Raw genomic sequence first — 19,005 nt, forward strand, 5'->3', positions numbered from 1 at the left:
TTCTGTATTTGCGTTATTATTGTTTGGTTTTTCCCTCGTTTTTAACCTTACTCTGCCTGGGTACTCGCCCCCTTACTTACATTTAATTTACGGAAAACACACCGCCATTTGGCGGGTCCGGGTCCCGGGGTTGGACTCCTGTGGGCGCCATCTTGGCTTGGGTGACTGGAAACTTTGGCGAGCGCCATCTTTGAGCGTCCTGACGCTCGAGCTCTCTATTGCGACGCCTACTTAAGGCGGACTCGCTTGTGTCCTTTCAGATTGGGTGCTGCATTAGCGCAGGTCGCGCTGCCAGTACGCTGTGATTTTAATACTACCTTTTCTGTATTTGCGTTATTATTGTTTGGTTTTTCCCTTGTTTTTAACCTTACTCTGCCTGGGTACTCGCCCCCTTACTTGCATTTAATTTACGGAAAACACACCGCAATTTGGCGGGTCCGGGTCCCGGGGTTGGACTCCTGTGGGCGCCATCTTGGCTTGGGTGACTGGAAACTTTGGCGGGCGCCATCTTTGAGCGTCCCGACGCTCGAGCTCTCTATCGCGATGCCTACTTAAAGTCGCCCTCTCACGCGCAGCGGGGACGCGCAGTGGGACGCCGTCGCTTAGCCGGAGTCATGCCAGAGTCCTGACCGTCTGCGCTCGTCCGCGTCGAGGAAGCGTGAGCGGGAGATGGACTCTGGCATTTAGTCATCATACCATCATGCAGAATACCGCGACGATCAGGTACAATCGCGCCGCTCTTCTTTCTATTAGAGAGAGGCTCTTGGTATGTGTTCATGATCCTGTGCACCCGCTGTCGGGTCCTTATGACTGTGCCTGTGGCAGTTTGTCACTTGACACCCCCACTGGGGTGCGCTCCGTGGAAAGGAGTGCCCTAAGCACACGTACTAACATTTCTGAGCGTGTAATTAGCATATGGAGTCTGAACGTGAGATCGTTGGTCAAGCACCATCAGTCCTTACGTGACATGATCGAAAAGGACTCTCCTGACCTCATCTTTCTCACCAAGACTTGGCTTCAGGACGCAAATACTACAATAATGAATCTGGCATTCCCTTCGAACTATACAGTGTTCACTCTTAACCGCACTTCTAGAGGGGGCGGCATAGCCATGGCGATAAAATCTTGCTTCCCGGCTGATTGGAAAGCTCTTGACCTACCAGCGTGCGAGAGCGCTTCTTTTAAGGTAGCCCTCAGCCATCAGTTCACTCTTAGCGGTATGCTTATTTACCGCCCGCCAGGGAACGACACTGTCTTCAAGGCCGCTCTTGCTGACGTGGTCAGCTCGTTAGCTCCTAGATGTGCTAATTTTAACATCCTAGGCGACCTCAATATACATTTTGATCAAAGGTCATCTGCACCTGTTAATTCCTTGCTAGCGGACCTTGAAGCCATGCAATTGAACCAACTAGTTACCTCCCCTACCCACACAGGAGGTCACATCCTTGACCCCTTCTTTACCACACTGGAACGAGCTAGGGTATCTGACCCGATGGTGGTAGGTTGGACTGATCATCTGTTGGTGAAAGTTTTGTGTCCATTAGATGACCCTCAATTCAAACCGGCGGACAGACTGATTCTCAAAAGAAACTGGCATAAGCTCAAACTAGAGGAATTTTATAAGATCTTGGAGGCGCAGCCCCTGGGCAATCTGCTGAATGTGGAACAGGGATATGAGCAGTTTCGTAACTGGGTCCTAGCCGCCCTTGACTCTCTTATACCAATGCGCTGGTCGAAATGCCATGCTAAAACTCCCAGTCCATGGTATAATGACACTCTTGCCGAGCTTAAGAGAACGTGCCGGCAAGCTGAAAGGGCTTGGAGGAAATCCTTTGATCCCACTTTGAAATCTCTGTATTTTGCCCAGCTTAAGATCTATCACAGGGCAATCTGTCAAACCCGGGCCGCACACTATGCTTCTGAGTTTCAGAATAGCCCCAACCCATCTAAATTAATCTTCAAGGTTCTCAAAGACCTTGTGGGGAAACGGGCCACCTCGGTGGAAATCTGCACAGACTCTCACTGTGAAAGCCTGGCATCCTTTTTCGTGGAGAAAGTGCAGGCAATCTACCGTAGATTCATACCATTTGTGCCCAGTGCTGAGCAAACTGGTGTGACGGCTACGGTTCAGGAAACCCTGTCCTCCCTGCCAGTAATGTCGGATTAGGTTTTCAATACTCTGAGCCTCAAAATTAAATCTGGCTCTCCATTAGATCCGCTGAAGCCAGAGCTATTCAAACTTCTTCCGCCCCTATGTCGTGAGCCTATATTGGATTTGATCAATCTATCGCTCACATCGGGTGTGGTCCCCTCATCCTGGAAGCAGGCAGTGGTCAGCCCCATTTTAAAGAAGCCTAACCTGGATCCCCTGTTACCAGAAAACTATCGTCCCATCTCCCTCCTGCCCTGGACCGCTAAGGTTACTGAGGCACACATGAACTCCATTTTGTCTGCCCACCTTTCTCGAAATAACATCCTAGACGAGAGCCAGAATGGTTTTCGTGCACAACACAGCACCGAAACTGCACTGCTCTTTATGACTGAGCACTTGCGTACGGTGCTAGATGCTGGGCAGACAGCGGCGCTCCTCCTGTTAGACCTGAGCGCCGCGTTTGACACGGTGTCTCACGATATCCTGATCCGGTGTCTGGAGGATGTGGGAATTGAGGGGACTGCCCTCCAATGGTTTCGCTCTTTCCTCTCGGACCGGTTTTTTAAAGTGGCTATTCCACCTGGTCAGTCCTCTTTCCATCCACTGGGGCTGGGGGTTCTGCAGGGCTCTGCGTTGAGCCCCACTCTGTTCAAATTATATGTGAAACCGCTGGCTGCAGTCGTCAGACAATGTGGCCTCACCATGACATCGTATGCCAATGACACGCAGCTAGCGGTGACACTCAGCGGGGATCCCGAGGTGAACGCTCCCAGATTCCGTGCAGGACTCATAGCCGTGGCAAATTGGATGCGATCTAACTGCTTGCAGTTAAATGCCAAAAAAAACGAGGTCCTGATCTTAGGAAAGCAGTCGGAGCTTTGGGGAGACCAGTGGTGGCCTCCAGAATTGGGGGTGACTCCTATTCCAGCTGCCGAAGTTAAGAACTTGGGGGTTTGGCTGGATCCTACACTCTCCTTTACCAGCCATACGAAGAAGGTAGCAGCTACCTGTTATGGGATTCTGCGAGGACTAAGACCGGTCCTTAAATTCTTCGACCCCCCTACTCGGCAACTGTTTGTCCAAGCCTCCATTCTTTCCCGCCTGGACTATGGGAGTGCGCTGCTGCTCAGAGTGAATCAGGCGGAGGCTACTAGACTACAAAGGGTGCAGAACGCCGCGGCGCGTGCCATCGTTGGCCTTCCTAGACAGTGCTCTGTCTCTGCAGTTCTGACCTCTCTCCATTGGCTGCCGGTCAGACAAAGAATTAAATTTAAGGCTCTCTGCCTGACATTTAAGATCTTGAAGCTTTCCTCTCCTCCTGCCCTTGCTAATCTGGTTTCGGCCTATGTTCCTACGCGGTGGCTTAGATCGGAATTTCTCCATCTGGCGGTTAAGACTCGGTTTAGACTGAGTAGGATGGGAGGTCGCTCCTTTCGAGTTCTAGCGGCAGGACTATGGAACTCTCTCCCTGTCCACATTCGAGCCTTGAACAGCCTGACTCCCTTTAGGCGCGCCATAAAAACTTTTTTGTTCCCAACTGCTGATTGATTCCCCCCTTTCTCTCCCAGTATCGACTTGTTGTGTTGTGGTACCTGATCAGGCGCCGGGACGCCCCTTGGCTGGGGCAGCTGTGCGCCTTATAAAAGCTACTAACATAACATAACATAACATTTTATGAGCTATCTTTATTCCTTATTAATGTATAGAAATTATGACAGGGTAATAAATTATTTACCACAGGATAGGCCGTGTACTGGGGTTGCCGATGGCTGCCAATATCTGCCAGGTATAGTTTCACTCAGGCGCGTAGGTGCGGGATCCCAGGCTCGTAAGCCCACTGCTCACGGGAGCTTTAAAGTTACAAATGGGGGTGGGGTCGCACACTACTCACACACCGGCGGTATCGCCCCAAAGGACTCTGGTCAATGGAGTAAAGTGTTCATGATGAATCATCTTTCGATCTTCTGCTATCTTCGCTGTCTTCACCATCCCTGGACACGTGTTTCGGTGTATCACCCCTCGTCAGCAGGGATAGGCCGCGTACTGGGGTTGCCGATGGCTGCCAATATCTGCCAGGTATAGTACCACTCAGGCGCATAGGTGCGGGATCCCGGGCTCGTCCAGGGATGGCGAAGATAGCAGAGAATCGAAAGAAGATGCATCGCGGAACACAATCTACACTTACCACAGTCCTTAGGGGCGATCCCGCTGATGTGTGAGTAGTGTGCGACCCCACCTCCATTTGTAATGTTAAAGCTTCCTCGAGCAGTTGGCTGACGAGCCTGGGACCCCGCACCTGCGTGCCTGAGTGGTACTAAACCTGGCAATATTTGGCAGCCACCGGCAACCCCAGAACACGGCCTAATCCCTGCTGATGAGGGGTAAATACCCCGAAACACGTGTCCAGGGACGGCGAAGATAGCGAAGATTGCAGAGAATCGAAAGAAGATGCATCGCGGAACACGAACTACACTTACCACAGTCCCTAGGGGCGATCCCGCTGGTGTTAGAGTAGTGTGCGACCCCACCTCCATTTGTAATGTTAAAGCTCCCTCGAGCAGTTGGCTGACGAGCCTGGGACCCCGCACCTGCACGCCTGAGTGGTACTAAACCTGGCAATATTTGGCAGCCACCGGCAACCCCAGAACACGGCCTAATCCCTGCTGAAAAGGGGTAAATACCCCGAAACACGTGTCCAGGGATGGCGAAGATAGCCAAGATAGCAGAGAATCGAAAGAAAATGCATCGCAGAACACCAACCACACTTACCACAGTCCTTAGGGGCGATCCCGCTGGTGTGTGAGTAGTGTGCGACCCCACCTCCATTTGTAATGTTAAAGCTCCCTCGAGCAGTTGGCTGACGAGCCTGGGACCCTGCACCTGCACGCCTGAGTGGTACTAAACCTGGCAATATTTGGCAGCCACCGGCAACCCCAGAACACGGCCTAATCCCTGCTGATGAGAGCTAAATACCCCGAAACACGTGTCCACGGATGGCGAAGATAGCAGAGAATCGAAAGAAGATGCATCGAGGAACTCGAACTACACTTACCACAGTCCTTAGGAGCGATCCCGCTGGTGTGTGAGTAGTGTGCGACCCCACCTCCATTTGTAATGTTAAAGCTCCCTCGAGTAGTTGGCTGACGAGCCAGGGACCCCGCACCTGCGCGTCTGAGTGGTACTAAACCTGGCAATATTTGGCAGCCACCGGCAACCCCAGAACACGGCCTAATCCCATCTGAGGAGGGGTAAATACCCCGAAACACGTGTCCAGGGATGGCGAAGATAGCGAAGATAGAAGAGAATCGAAAGAAGATGCATCGAGGAACTCGAACTACACTTACCACAGTCCTTAGGGGCGATCCCGCTGGTGTGTGAGTAGTGTGCGACCCCACCTCCATTTGTAATGTTAAAGCTCCCTCGAGCAGTTGGCTGACGAGCCTGGGACCCCACACCTGCACGCCTGAGTGGTACTAAACCTGGCAATATTTTGCAGCCACCGGCAACCCCAGAACACGGCCTAATCCCTGCTGATGAGGGGTAAATACCCCGAAACATGTGTCCAGGGATGGCGAAGATAGAGAAGATAGCAGAGAATCGAAAGAAGATGCATCGCAGAACACGACCTACACTTACCACAGTCCTTAGGGGCGATCTCGCTGGTGTGTGAGTAGTGTTCGACCCCACCTCCATTTGTAATGTTAAAGCTCCCTCGAGCAGTTGGCTGACGAGCCTGGGACCCCGCACCTGTGCGCCTGAGTGGTACTAAACCTGGCAATATTTGGCAGCCACCGGCAACCCCAGGTATTTACCCGTGCTGATGAGGGGTAAATACCCTAAAAAACGTGTCCAGGGATGGCGAAGATAGCGAAGATAGCAGAGAATCGAAAGAAGATGCATCGCGGAACACGAACTACACTTACCACAGTCCTTAGGGGCGATCCCGCTGGTGTGTGTGTAGTGTGCAACCCCACCTCCATTTGTAATGTAAAAGCTCCTTCGAGCAGTTGGCTGACGAGCCTGGGACCCCACACCTGCACGCCTGAGTGGTACTAAACCTGGCAATATTTGGCAGCCACCGACAACCCCAGAACACGGCCTAATCCCTGCTGATGAGGTGTAAATACCCAGAAACACGTGTCCAGGGATGGCGAAGATAGCGAAGATAGCAGAGAATCGAAAGAAGATGCATCGCGGAACACGAACTACACTTACCACAGTCCTTAAGGGCGATCCCGCTGGTGTGTGAGTAGTGTGCGACCCCACCTCCATTTGTAATGTTAAAGCTCCCTCGAGCAGTTGGCTGACGAGCCTGGGACCCCGCACCTGCGCGCCTGAGTGGTACTAACCCTGGCAATATTTGGCAGCCACCAGCAACTCCAGAACATGGCCTAATCCCTGCTGATGAGGCGTAAATACCCCGAAACACGTGTCCAGGGATGGCGAAGATAGCGAAGATAGCAGACAATCGAAAGAAGATGCATCGCGGAACACGAACTACACTTACCACAGTCCTTAGGGGCGATCCCGCTGGTGTGTGAGTAGTGTGCGACCCCACCTCCATTTGTAATGTTAAAGCTCCCGCGAGCAGTTGGCTGACGAGCCTGGGACCCCGCACCCGCGCGCCTGAGTGGTACTAAACCTGGCAATATTTGGCAGCCACCGGCAACCCCATAACACGGCCTAATCCCTGCTGATGAGGGGTAAATACCCCGAAACACGTGTACAGGGATGGCGAAGATAGCGAAGATAGCTGAGAATCGAAAGAATATGCATCGCGGAACACGAACTACACTTACCACAGTCCTTAGGGGCGATCCCGCTGGTGTGTGAGTAGTGTATGACCCCACCTCCATTTGTAATGTTAAAGCTCCCTCGAGCAGTTGGCTGATGAGCCTGGGACCCCGCACCTGCACGCCTGAGAGGTACTAAACCTGGCAATATTTGGCAGCCACCGGCAACCCCAGGTATTTACCCCTGCTGATGAGGGGTAAATACCCTGAAACAAGTGTCCAGGGATGGCGAAGATAGCGAAGATAGCAGAGAATCGAAAGAAGAGGCATCGCGGAACACGAACTACACTTACCACAGTCCTTAGGGGTGATCCCGCTGGTGTGTGAGTAGTGTGCGACCCCACCTCCATTTGTAATGTTGTGTAAGGTGTCAAACACTTTGGAATACTACCCCCTCACCAGTTCTGGCGATGGAGGCAGCATTCCACCCTTCTAGAGGGAGAAGACATGTTGTTCCTACTAATCCCGGTTAAAGTTAACCAGAGCCTCAGCATCACAAAATGGATGCTGCTGCCACAGACACGAGTCTTACCTCCTGCTGCTGGATGAAACTCAGGCAGGGCAGGCCTGGACAATAGGTTTCCTGCCTAGGGCGGTGCGAGCACCTCCCCAGACAGGCTAATGCGTATTGGGGCAGGGTGGGTTGAATAGAACAAGACATTGCCTGGGGCACACAAGGTGCTCCATGCATAGCCCGGTTCAAACCAGTGCTGGGGCATGCCAGCCCCAGCTCTGGTGTGGAACTGGACAAAGGGAAAGGGGTGTAACCACCCCCTTCCTGGTCCCACCAATAGGAGGGACGTAGCAGGTAATCCAGCCCCTTAGATTTGTATAAAGATAGAAGTTGAGTCTAGATACTTTAGATTATCCTGGACCGAAACTTTGAAATGAAACTCTTGGACCTTCAACATTCTACACGACTAGAAGACTGAAGAAATCTCCCTTGTGGCCAAGGAGTGACCACCCTGTGCAAACAGGCACCATCAGCGACTCGTCGGTTTGCTTTGTCGATGCTCCTGCTTGAACTTGAAGACTCAGCTACTCAGGACTGGACTTTCAGACTTCTCTGACTCCGACCCACACCTACAGTAAAGCTGAGACCCGTGGAACCAGATTCCATGGAGATCTTGCTTGTTGCTAACTGTGCAACTATCAAGGCATCCTTGCAGATGTGCATTGAGGTTTGAGAAGCCCCAGACCCGAGCGCCATTTGTGCTAAAGCTCAGCCCTCCACACTACACGATTGTCACGTGGGGCCCGCTTGTACTTTTCAGCTCACTGTGACTTCCCGGTAGCTAGCCCGTTGGCTAGTTAGCCCCTGAAGATGATCCTTTGGATTTCCATTGCTGGCCTGATTGCTCCAAGCTTGCCCCAGCTTCCCTGCAAAGGTGAAGCTCCCCAGACCTTGCTGGTCTGAACAGAAGCTGCTCTTCGTCTCCTGCGTGGGTTGCGTTAGCCAAGGCTCGTTGGGTCCAATCCGGATTCCGGCACCCCAGCCAAAAAGATCCTTCATGGGACAGTCTGCCTCCAGCTCCTGGCCATCGACGACGCCTCCTGGACCCCGTGGCTGCGGAGACAAGCTTCACCTCTTCACTTGCACAGCACCCAACATCGCCTGGTTCCTTCTTGGTTCCTTCCTGGTCACTGGCTAGGGACCCAGACTCTGTCCCCTCTGCTTGCAGGTTCTTCTCATCTTCGATCCACCCTTGGATCCACCCGGACACTCTTCTCCTGGTCACCTGCTGCACTTCTTTGCACCCCTGCATAGGAAACAGCGACGAACCCCGACACAGAAGAACACCTATGCACCCGGCTTCCCTGGGTGAGGTAACTCGAGTGCTCCGGTACTCACGTGGGTGTTGACTATCCAAGTGTCCTAGCTAAAAGGGGTTTCACTGTAGTTCACCTAAAAGTGTTTGAAATCTACAACTTTCTAACTTTTACGTTCCCATTGTAACTCTATGGTAACCCGCGTGTGTGTTTAGACACTGAACACGCTTCCTGTGGGCCTCCTACTTCCAATCCTTTGGTTGTCAGTGTAGCCCCAGCAATTCCCTAGGCCCTAGGCCTACTCCCTATTCGTGAAGTGGTTCTTATACCACTTATTTAGTATATGGTATAAGAAGTGTCTGGCTCGACAAGTCTCTGAGCCTTAACACACAGGCCACTAAGATCTCAGCCACCTGTTTTGGCCTCCTCAGGGTGATCAAGAAAGTCCTTCCCCTCCTCTGTTTCGAGGCCAAACAGATAATTATACAGGGCCTCATCTAATCTCGTTTGGACTTTAACAACGCCCTTTACTTGGGAGACCCAGACTACACCCTACAGAAGCTCCAACGCACCCAGAACTGTGCTGCTAGAGCGCTGCTGGGAAACCTCGGAGGACCTCAGTAAGAACCGGCCTAAAGACCCTGCACTGGTTACCTGTCAGGGACAGAGTAAAATTTAAATCGCTCTGTATCGCCCACCAGACATTCTGGGAAACGGGCCCAGACATCAATCGCTCCCTGATTTCTCCCTACAGGCCCAACAAATCCCTCCGCTCCTCAACAGCATTCCTGGCCTAGATCCCCAGAATCCGCAGAGCCAGAGCAGGAGGACGCTCCTTTTCGTACAATGTTTCCAAACTTTGGAACTCCCTCTCTCTTCAGCTGAGGAATAACCCCAACCTGACAACTTTTCGCAAACAGCTAAAAACCCTGCTGTTTAATGCCTAATAAAGTAACCTCAAGAGGGTCTTCTCTGTTTTCAGCGCCTGGACGCCTCAGGGCAGCTGCAGCGCTCTACAAGCCACATTTTCATTTCATTTCATTTCATATGGTTTGTGAGGCCCCTGGGGCATAACTGTATTTTGTGCAACTTATAGTGTGCTGATTGAGTAACTTGTAATGTACTTCGACCTCATAAAGAGTCCAGAGGGGTTGTGTTAGTAATAAATACATATATATTTTATATATATCTTGTGTGGTGTCCTTTCATCTGATATTCAAGGGATTATATATGGTAAAACAGCTGGCTTTACATGCCCTCTGAAGTTTAGCCTAAGACTGCTTCGTCCATGCTACCACTAGGATAGCTGGTCTATAAGGTTGACTTTACAACCATCACCATAAGGGTTGTTTAGACTTGTGCAAGGTGCTCACTAGAACAGTGAACATCATATACCAGGCTAACTTATCACACCAACCACTTGCAATTGGAAAATTATTCAACCTGGACCGAATTCATCCCTATCCCGGAAGAAGAACCCCCCAAGTTACTCGCTAGTATAAAGCCGACCGTGCACATCTCTGACTGCTTCCCTGCAACGCTGTTTTAAAAAAATGTAGCTCAAAACAAAGAGAGAGGGACCCAACAACCAAAGGGGAAGTGTATCAGCAAAGACAAAGTCTTGAAAAAAGTCCCCTTCGGGTAAGTATCATACACAAAATACTCAAATTTGCCTCATACACCCTTTGCACACAAGTCAGATAAAATTGAACAAAGAGGAAATGTGATCAAGCAAATAAATAAAAATATAAGTAAAAATTAAAAATGTATTAAAAAATTCATTAAAACAGATGGGGCACAGCATACAAAGTGTTCTATCTGATTTCTGTACTCCTTCTCTAACATATGCAGAAATATTAAAAACAGTAACAATTATAGCAGACTGAAAAAAATCACATTCCATGTACTTTAAGAAGAAAAACACCAATTAAAAAAGAAACACCGATATAAAAACTATTGGGAATACAACAAGGAAAAAAGTATTCCTATTTTTGAAGAGGCACAACACCAGGCAGACATAGATCAATTCAAAATATTGTGGTTATGGTTCCAACTTTTTCATTCAATACAATTGTCTCCTTAGACTTACCGCAGTTTCCTCTTACAGAAGCATTGACGCATTTCAGTGGGCAATTAATATGCAGCCATCACCTTCTTCAGGAAAACAATATATTATTCCCACTAACAATATTCAAATCTGAAAATCCAGGGCAGAAATGGCTTCCATAAATTGCTGTGGATTGATATTAGGATTACCAATATCTCTAATGAAGTCCACTAGCGGCACTGTCTTTACACTATTTAAAACATTAGGCCACCATGGGTCTGGCGTATCGATTCCCTCTCGAGGAGATTACAATCTTGGAACGTTATGTGGGCATAAATCACTGCGGTTAGGTGCAATCCCGCACATGTTTAGTCAGCATAAGGATAAACGGTAAGTAAACAGTCCAGCATTGGAATAGATACACTCCAAACAGGGATCTGTTTCTTGTAGCTAGAAATCACTTGGCCCATAGGCCCCGTGATTGATTGTATGAGTGACTGTATACTTGTAATAGTGATTTTATAGCATACTAATTTTGACTTTCTAACTATATGAATAAATAAAGTGGTGTTTGTGTAAGTGTGTAGCTTAGTAAATATAAGTGTGATCAATTGTTTGCATAAGTGAGTAGGATGTTTGCTGGTGTGTAATGTTGATGTAGGTACATAAGTATATTTAATAGTATTCTATTGATCTTTGTTAGCATGTATGACTGAATGTTAGTGTTTAGATGTGTGTGTAGATGTAGGAAGCACTAAGTGTTTTTTTTTTTTTTTAGAGTTTTATATAGCGCAAACTAGACCCGAACTGAATCAGGTTTTATAGCACCAGTTACGTTACATGAGGACACACATTCATTTTTTGTTAGGCATGGGGAGATTAAGTGATTTGCCCAGAATCACAGGATGTTTTGTTTAGCGTCGTTACCGAGACTCGAACCCAGGTCCCCAGGTCGAACACCCTAGCCGTTAGGCCAACACCTCTCCCCTTTAGATACTTGTATTTGTGTGTCATTGGTTTCAAACATGATTCTCCATATTTTATAATGAGTGTTGAAAGGTTATGCTACTGTATGATGAGGTGTATCAGTTTATCACATGGATGATGTCATGAGTGATGTCATCAGTGATGTCATTTGAGATGTCATCAGTGATGTCACTGACTATGTCATGAATGATGTAATATGTGACATCATCAGCAGTGGATTCCCGGCGCGCGAGTTATAGTTAGTACAACTAACTATAACCTAATACCCAGTCTGTTCCCCCATCCCCATATGATGCTATGAGCACCACGCCCACTGCGCCTAGCATATATCCAGTCTGTTCCCTCATCGCCATATGATCCTATGAGCACCACGCCCACTGTGCCTAGCATATATCCAGTCTGTTCCCTCATCCCCATATGATGCTATGAGCACCACGCCCACTGTGCCTAGCATATATCCACAGGTGCAGCTGCAGGAAGCAGCAGTAGGGTTTGAGAACTCTGTATTTGGAACCCCTCCACACTCCCAGAAAGCCACCCCCCAAGGTCACCCCATGAATACCAAATCCAAAGAAGACAAGTACTCCTAGACAGCAAACAAAGGTAGGAGACCTCCAATTTACAGGACAGCTAGAACCGCAGTTCGTTCTGCACATGGATCCTGCCTCTTCCCAGCAGGATAAGAGTGAAGAGCAGAGTTCAGGGGATGGTGATGACCAGGCACATATCATCAGCAACGTCACGTTTGCTACAGAAAAGGGGTACCACAGGAAGGGTAATTAGAGAACAAGCAAAGGATGCAGAGGATGCAGGGTGGAGGGACTGTGTCCACAGGGCTGTAGAAAGGCTCAAAGAAGAGCTCAGCAGCGTAGAATGACTGAGGATACTTTACGCCCTTGGAGGAAGGAGAAAGGAAGCGTAATAGACTCACCAGAGAGAGCACAGGACTGGCTAAAGGGCAGTGAGAATAAGAGAGAAGTAAGCAAAGTGAGGAAAGCAGGATAGAACAATGACCTTCCAGGACAAACTCAGAGGGAGACAGACAGAATAGAATCTATACATCAGCATGTAAAGAGCAAGGGTGAACTGCTCCAAAGACTGGAAGCGAGTTACCCTGCCTGTGTTATCCAAGAGAGACCCCTTATTGACTTAGATTGCAATAGGGGTGCATGCATACTGCCTAAACTGACCGACACGAGGTGAAGAGAGCAAAACGTGCTTCCTAAAATTAGGAAACCGCGAGCCACAGAGCTGGAACGGTTGCAATTTCAAAGTATCCATGGCCAACCAAACCCCAGAATGGGATCCAGCGAGGTAAGGGGACGATTGACACGCCCCAACAGACCAGCGCAGCAAATGAGTGCTCAATCAATTTCAAAGTATCCAAGGCCAACCAGACCCCAGAATGGGATCCAGCGAGGTAAGGGGACGATTGACATGCCACAACAGACCAGCGCAGCAAACGAGCGCTCAATCAATTTCAAAGTATCCAAGACCAACCAGACCCCAGAATGGGATCCAGCGAGGTAAGGGGACGATTGACATGCCACAACAGACCAGCGCAGCAAACGAGCGCTCAATCAATTTCAAAGTATCCATGGCCACCCAGACCCCAGAATGGAATCCGGCGAGGTAAGGGGACGATTGACAGCGAGGTAAGGGGACAATTGACACGCCCCAACAGACCAGCGCAGCAAACGAGTGCTCAATCAATTTCAAAGTATCCATGGCCAACCAGACCCCAGAATGAAATCCAGCGAGGTAAGGGGACGATTGACACGCCCTAACAGACCAGCGCAGCAAACGAGTGCTCAATCAATTTCAAAGTACCCATGGCCAACCAGACCCCAGAATGGAATCCAGCGAGGTAAGGGGACGATTGACACGCCCCAAGTGACGAGCACAGCAAATGAGTGCTCAATCAATTTCAAAGCCCCCATGGCCAACCAGAACCCAGAATTGAATCCAGCGAGGTAAGGGGACGATTGACACACCCCAAGTGACGAGCGCAGCAAACGAGTGCTCAATCAATTTCAAATCCCCTATTGCCAACCAGACCCCAGAATGGAATCCAGCGAGGTAAGGGGACGATTGACATGCCCCAACAGACCAGCACAGCAAACGAGCGCTCAATCAATTTCAAAGTATCCATGGCCACCCAGACCCCAGAATGGAATCCGGCGAGGTAAGGGGACAATTGACAGCGAGGTAAGGGGACGATTGACATGCCCAAACAGACCAGCACAGCAAACGAGTGCTCAATCAATTTCAAAGTACCTATGGCCAACCAGACCCCGGAATGGAATCCAGCAAGGTAAGGGGACGATTGACACGCCCCAACAGACCAGCGCAGCCAACGAGTGCTCAATCAATTTCAAGGTACCCATGGCCAACCAGACCCCAGAATGAAATCCAGCGAGGTAAGGGGACGATTGACACGCCCCAAGTGACGAGCGCAGCAAACGAGTGCTCAATCAATTTCAAAGCCCCCATGGCCAACCAGACCCCAGAATGGAATCCAGCGAGGTAAGGGGACGATTGACACGCCCCAACAGACCAGCGCAGCAAACGAGTGCTCAACCAATTTCACGCAGGGCAGACCTCACTCCCCATGAGATTTTCATCGAGGAAGAGAATAGCTGGGACAGTCTTGTACTATTAGTAGATTGGACCGAGTGGTTCGCTCCGCAAATTAGTCCATGGCCACACGAAGGTCCAATGAAATCCCCCCCCCCCCCCTTCCCCCCCATGGTATCGCGAGTGTTGAAGACTGCGTTCGGTATGGCGGGAGTGATCCAGACTGAGACAGAAAGTTAAAAGTTGAAAGTTCTTGATAGAGGGCACTGTGACCAAGCGGCTTCCTGGCGCTAAGGTAGAGTACTAAGGAGAGTGGAATTCTGCCGAGAAGGAAATCAGCAGGAGTATGCTTGGGAGAACAGGAAGGTCTTAAGGGCCTTGCGGAATTGTGAGTAGACTGGAATAGATCTAATGGGCAGTGGAAGGCCATTCCAAAAACGAGGGGCTAATACAGAGAATCTAGTGCCTCCAGTTTTGGATCTACGGAAGCGCGGAACATTGAGAAGGGACTGATTGGAGGAACGGAGGGCACGATTCGGAGTGTAGGGACTAATGAGGGGATTAATGAAAGCCGGGGCAGTGCGGGCACGAGCCATGAAGGCCAGACAACCCATCTTGAAATGGGATCTCTGGCAGATAGGAAGCCAGTGAAGGGATTTCAGAACAGGAGTGATGTGGAAGGACTTGGGAAGGTGATGGATAAGACGAGCGGCCTGATTCTGGATAGCCTGAAGACGGCGTAGTTTGTAGGCTGGAATGCCCACGTAGAGGCTCTTCCCGTAATCAAGACGGGAGAGAATCATTGCCAAAATATTAAGTTTAAGAGCCTCGGAAGAAAAGAAGCGGGACACTTTCCGAATAATCCGGAGGGAGAGGAAACAGGAAGAGACAACTGAGCTAATCTGGGCATGCATGGAGAGGTCCCGACTGACTTTAATGCCCAAGGTCCTTGCGGAGGCCGCCGGTACGGGCGGGGGGCCGAAGGTGTAGGGCCAAAAGGCAGCCGACCAAGGGGAGGTGGTAGGGCCAGTCAGGACCAACTCTGTCTTGTCCAGATTGAGTTTGAGTTGATTGTGGTTCATCCACTCAGAGATGAAAGCTAGAGTAGAGTGGAATTTAGGAAGGGAGTGCAAATAAGAGGAAAGATCAAATACTAACTGGAGGTCATCCGCATAATTATACACGGAGACCCCCATGTCAAGAAGAGAAAGAATAAGGGGGTGGATGTAAATATTAAAAAGAAGAGGGGACAGGGAAGAACCTTGGGGGACCACACATGAAACTAAGTGGGTGGGGGCAGTGAAGCCAGAAAGATGGACCGTCTCAGTCCGTTCTTAAAGAAAAGAGGCGAGCCAAGTGAGGGCAGTGTCCGAACGCCCGCTGCGCAGACACGGTCGAGAAGGATGGAGTGGTCGACCGTGTCAAACGCAGCGGACAGATCAAGGAGCACCACGGCTTGGGGGGAGTTGGAATCAGCCTTGCTCTTTAGCTCGTCTAGAACGGACAGGACCACTGACCCAGTAGAGTGGGCCGGACAGAATCCTGCTTGGTGGGAGGCCAAGAGATGGTTGTCCTCAATGAAGGTGGAGAGACAGGTTGTGATATAACTCTCCAAGATCTTCCCAAGGTATGGAAGGAGAGAAATGGGTCTGAAGTTGGACGGAAGGGAGGGGTCTAGACCAGGCGTTTTTAAAATGGGGAAAACTGGCCGATTTGAAGGATTTCGGGACTAGGCCATAGGAAATGGAGGCATTGAGAAGGGAAAGGGGGGTATCAGGGCAGTGAGTGAGAAGCTCTCTCAGAATGTGAGCTGGAGCACAGTCAGCCGGGGAGCCTGACTTCCCTTTCTGGAGTAGAACAAGAAAGGAGTCCAGAGAGATAGGTGGAAACTGATCGAGAGAAGAAGAGGACGGAGGGAGGGCAGGGGAAAGAGATGGCGAAGATACTGAAGGGATGTTAGATTTGATCATCGCGATCTTCTCTAAAAAAAGTAATTGAGGGACAGACAGAGAGCTTGGGAGGGGATGAGGTTGGGGTTGGCCCTGTCAGAGCAACTAAGTTGTGAACTATGGAGAATATCTATTTGGGCTTATTGGCTGACAAAGTGATTTTCTCCAAAAAGTAGGTGGTTTTAGCTGAGAGGATAGCCCTCTTATAGTTAGCTAAGAGAGACTTGTATTTGGCCCGCAAGAGAGGACAGTAGTTGCACCTCCAATGGCGTTCAGAACGCCTAAGGTCCAGTTTAAGGATTTTCAACTCGTCCGTAAACCACTTTTGGGCATCATGGGGGTGGCAGGTCTTGACTTTCCTGAGGGGGGCAACCAGGTCACAAGAGGAGGACAGCCAGTGATTCACGGCGTCTACTTGAAGATCAAGGGGAAGGTTAAGAAGATCGGGGGGAGAAGAAGTGGGGCCACCCCTACATGAGAAAATGTCTGCAATGTGGCAGAAGTACCCCAGACAGCACACTCCCCACCATGCCACCCCCCTTTGCATCAGATGCCCATGATACCTAAGGGACCTGGGCACCACAATATGTTCCTCAGGCACAGATGACCAAGCAGCCGCCACTGCTTACAGAAGAAGCAGGGAAATGGATCCGGACACTTGAAAAACAAACTGCAGGTATCATCCAATCAGTAGGAGAGAAACATGCAGGTAAGAGCGGTGGGGCCCGGTGGGGGGGGATTGCGACGGACAATGAAAAATGCAATATTTTTTGATTTCTCTTGTCATCGTCGGTCGAAATCCCCCCTCCACTGGGCCCCACCATTCTCACCTGCAGCGGCCACGGCTGTATAAAGAGTCTGCGTAGATCTCTCACAGGGGATGAGACACATGGTGTTTCAAAAGGCTGGAGCTAGGAACCTTACCCTCACTGAAACCAGATGTGCTGGATCCCCATTTAATTTGGTCAGACCTGTAGCATGGAATCAGCTGAGGAACGTACCCCGATAGGCCAGACATTGATGCAGCCAAATGAGGATCCCACACAAAACATCACCAGGATGAAAAACAAATGGACCCGGGAAGTAGGTCAGGGTCGGGATGCGGCAGGGCTTGATGCTGTATTATCTTATGACGTAGTCAATAAAGGATTGCCTTCTGACAGGCAGGACAGAATTAAACTGCACCATTTTATTATTTTTTAATTACTTTGTTAGACATGGTTTGGGATACATTGCTTACTTCAGGGCAGGCACTGGGCAGTGACTGGGGGCAAAATGACTATTGTAACTCACTGGTTACAGCCCTCGGGGACAGAGACTGAGGGGGTGGGGAGGGGGGAATCACTATTCAAACTCCGCCGGATTCCTACCTCAGGGCAGGTGCTGGACAGTGACTGGGTGTCAAAACGACATTCACACCACACGTAGCGGTCACACGGTCATGTGGGACATCTGGACACACGTACACGGCCCACACTAGCTCTCCCCGAGGTCGAGAGCCATCTGTGTCCTTATCAGATGGCCAAACCTGTTAATATATGACTGAGATGCTTTTCAGGAATGCAGGAATGACTTTACTGTATCTCACCAGATGTATACAATGTCAGCCAAACTTTGTAACCAAGAGACTTTCCTCAGGCGCATTCTGGCGAGACTCCCCAGCCGCTGCATTTAATTAAATCAACTTGCTCCTGTTTTGCCAAATGCTTCTTGCCTTTATCAATGCTTGTTAGTGCTATATATTCAATATCAGATACAAGAATAACTAATATCCCTTGCATCATTTCCACTGCAGTCTCTGCTCTGCACTTGTCATTTACACTGCATTCTCCAAACACGTCTTTCTAAAGTCCCTGCATTTGTACATCTAACCATTCATCCATCCTCTCACCCATCTGGTCACTCTCATGCACGTCCCTCCTTGTGTCTCCACTGCGACAACCTCTCCCTCGCACACACATGTTCCTTCACACACTGTCACATAGAACACTCTTACAGTCAGCACATATATGACTCACACCCTCTGCCGAGAGGCCAACAATTGGATGGGCACACAGACAGAATGCAGGCCGACCGACACGTCCCCGCAGGGGACACTAGTAAGAGGGCGGCCACCGTAGTGCCACAAGATGGCACACGGGGCAGCCCAGCTCTTTGAGACCCTGGAGGGTCCCGCGCGTCACTTCCGGCCTGGGGTGGGTGGGGGAGATTATTTATTCCTCCCCCGCCCACCGAGCGGCCTCTTTGTCCGCTGTCCCCTCACCATGACGCCGTTTGAGTGCACTCGTGTGCGTTGGCCTGAGGCCTTGTCTGGCGACGGTGTCTCGTTCCTCGTGGTGAGTCATCCCCCTTGGGACGGTTCTGTGTTGTTTCTTTATTGGGTGAGGGGACTTTGGAGTGTTTTAACATAGCAGTATGCGTTTGTACGGTATGTTAGGTTCGGGATCACTCAGTGCCTTCAGTGGCGTAAGGTCTAGGGAACTTGACGCTCTGCAGCTGCCCGAGGCCACCCGGTGGCCATCAAGAGGGCGGCACCTTAGTCGCCGGGGGGCTCCCCCCCCCCCGCCCCCTTGCATGCAGGTACTCCCTCCTCCCTCGGGCAGGAGGGGTCCAGCAGGGAACGGGGCGGGCCCAGTGACGTGCTTCGGGGGGCGGCAGGCCGGGCGAGGGGTACTTAAGACCTGGACTTCATGGGAGGTCCGGGTACACGTGTCGGCACCTCAGTAGTCC

At 50.3% G+C, this 19,005-nt stretch overlaps 1 protein-coding gene across 1 annotated transcript; it reads left to right on the forward strand.

The window, feature by feature from the left end:
* Window positions 1-700: 700 nt before the first annotated feature.
* On the forward strand, window positions 701-2,167 carry LOC147709872 (uncharacterized). The gene has a single exon (XM_086926115.1). It carries the CDS (start codon window positions 701-703, stop codon window positions 2,165-2,167), a length of 1,467 nt encoding a protein of 488 aa, XP_086782241.1.
* The last annotated feature ends 16,838 nt before the right edge of the window (window positions 2,168-19,005 follow it).

The sequence above is a fragment of the Lissotriton vulgaris genome, chromosome 6 (genome assembly GCF_964263255.1).
Source record: "Lissotriton vulgaris chromosome 6, aLisVul1.2, whole genome shotgun sequence".
In the NCBI taxonomy this organism is placed as follows: Eukaryota; Metazoa; Chordata; class Amphibia; order Caudata; family Salamandridae; genus Lissotriton; species Lissotriton vulgaris.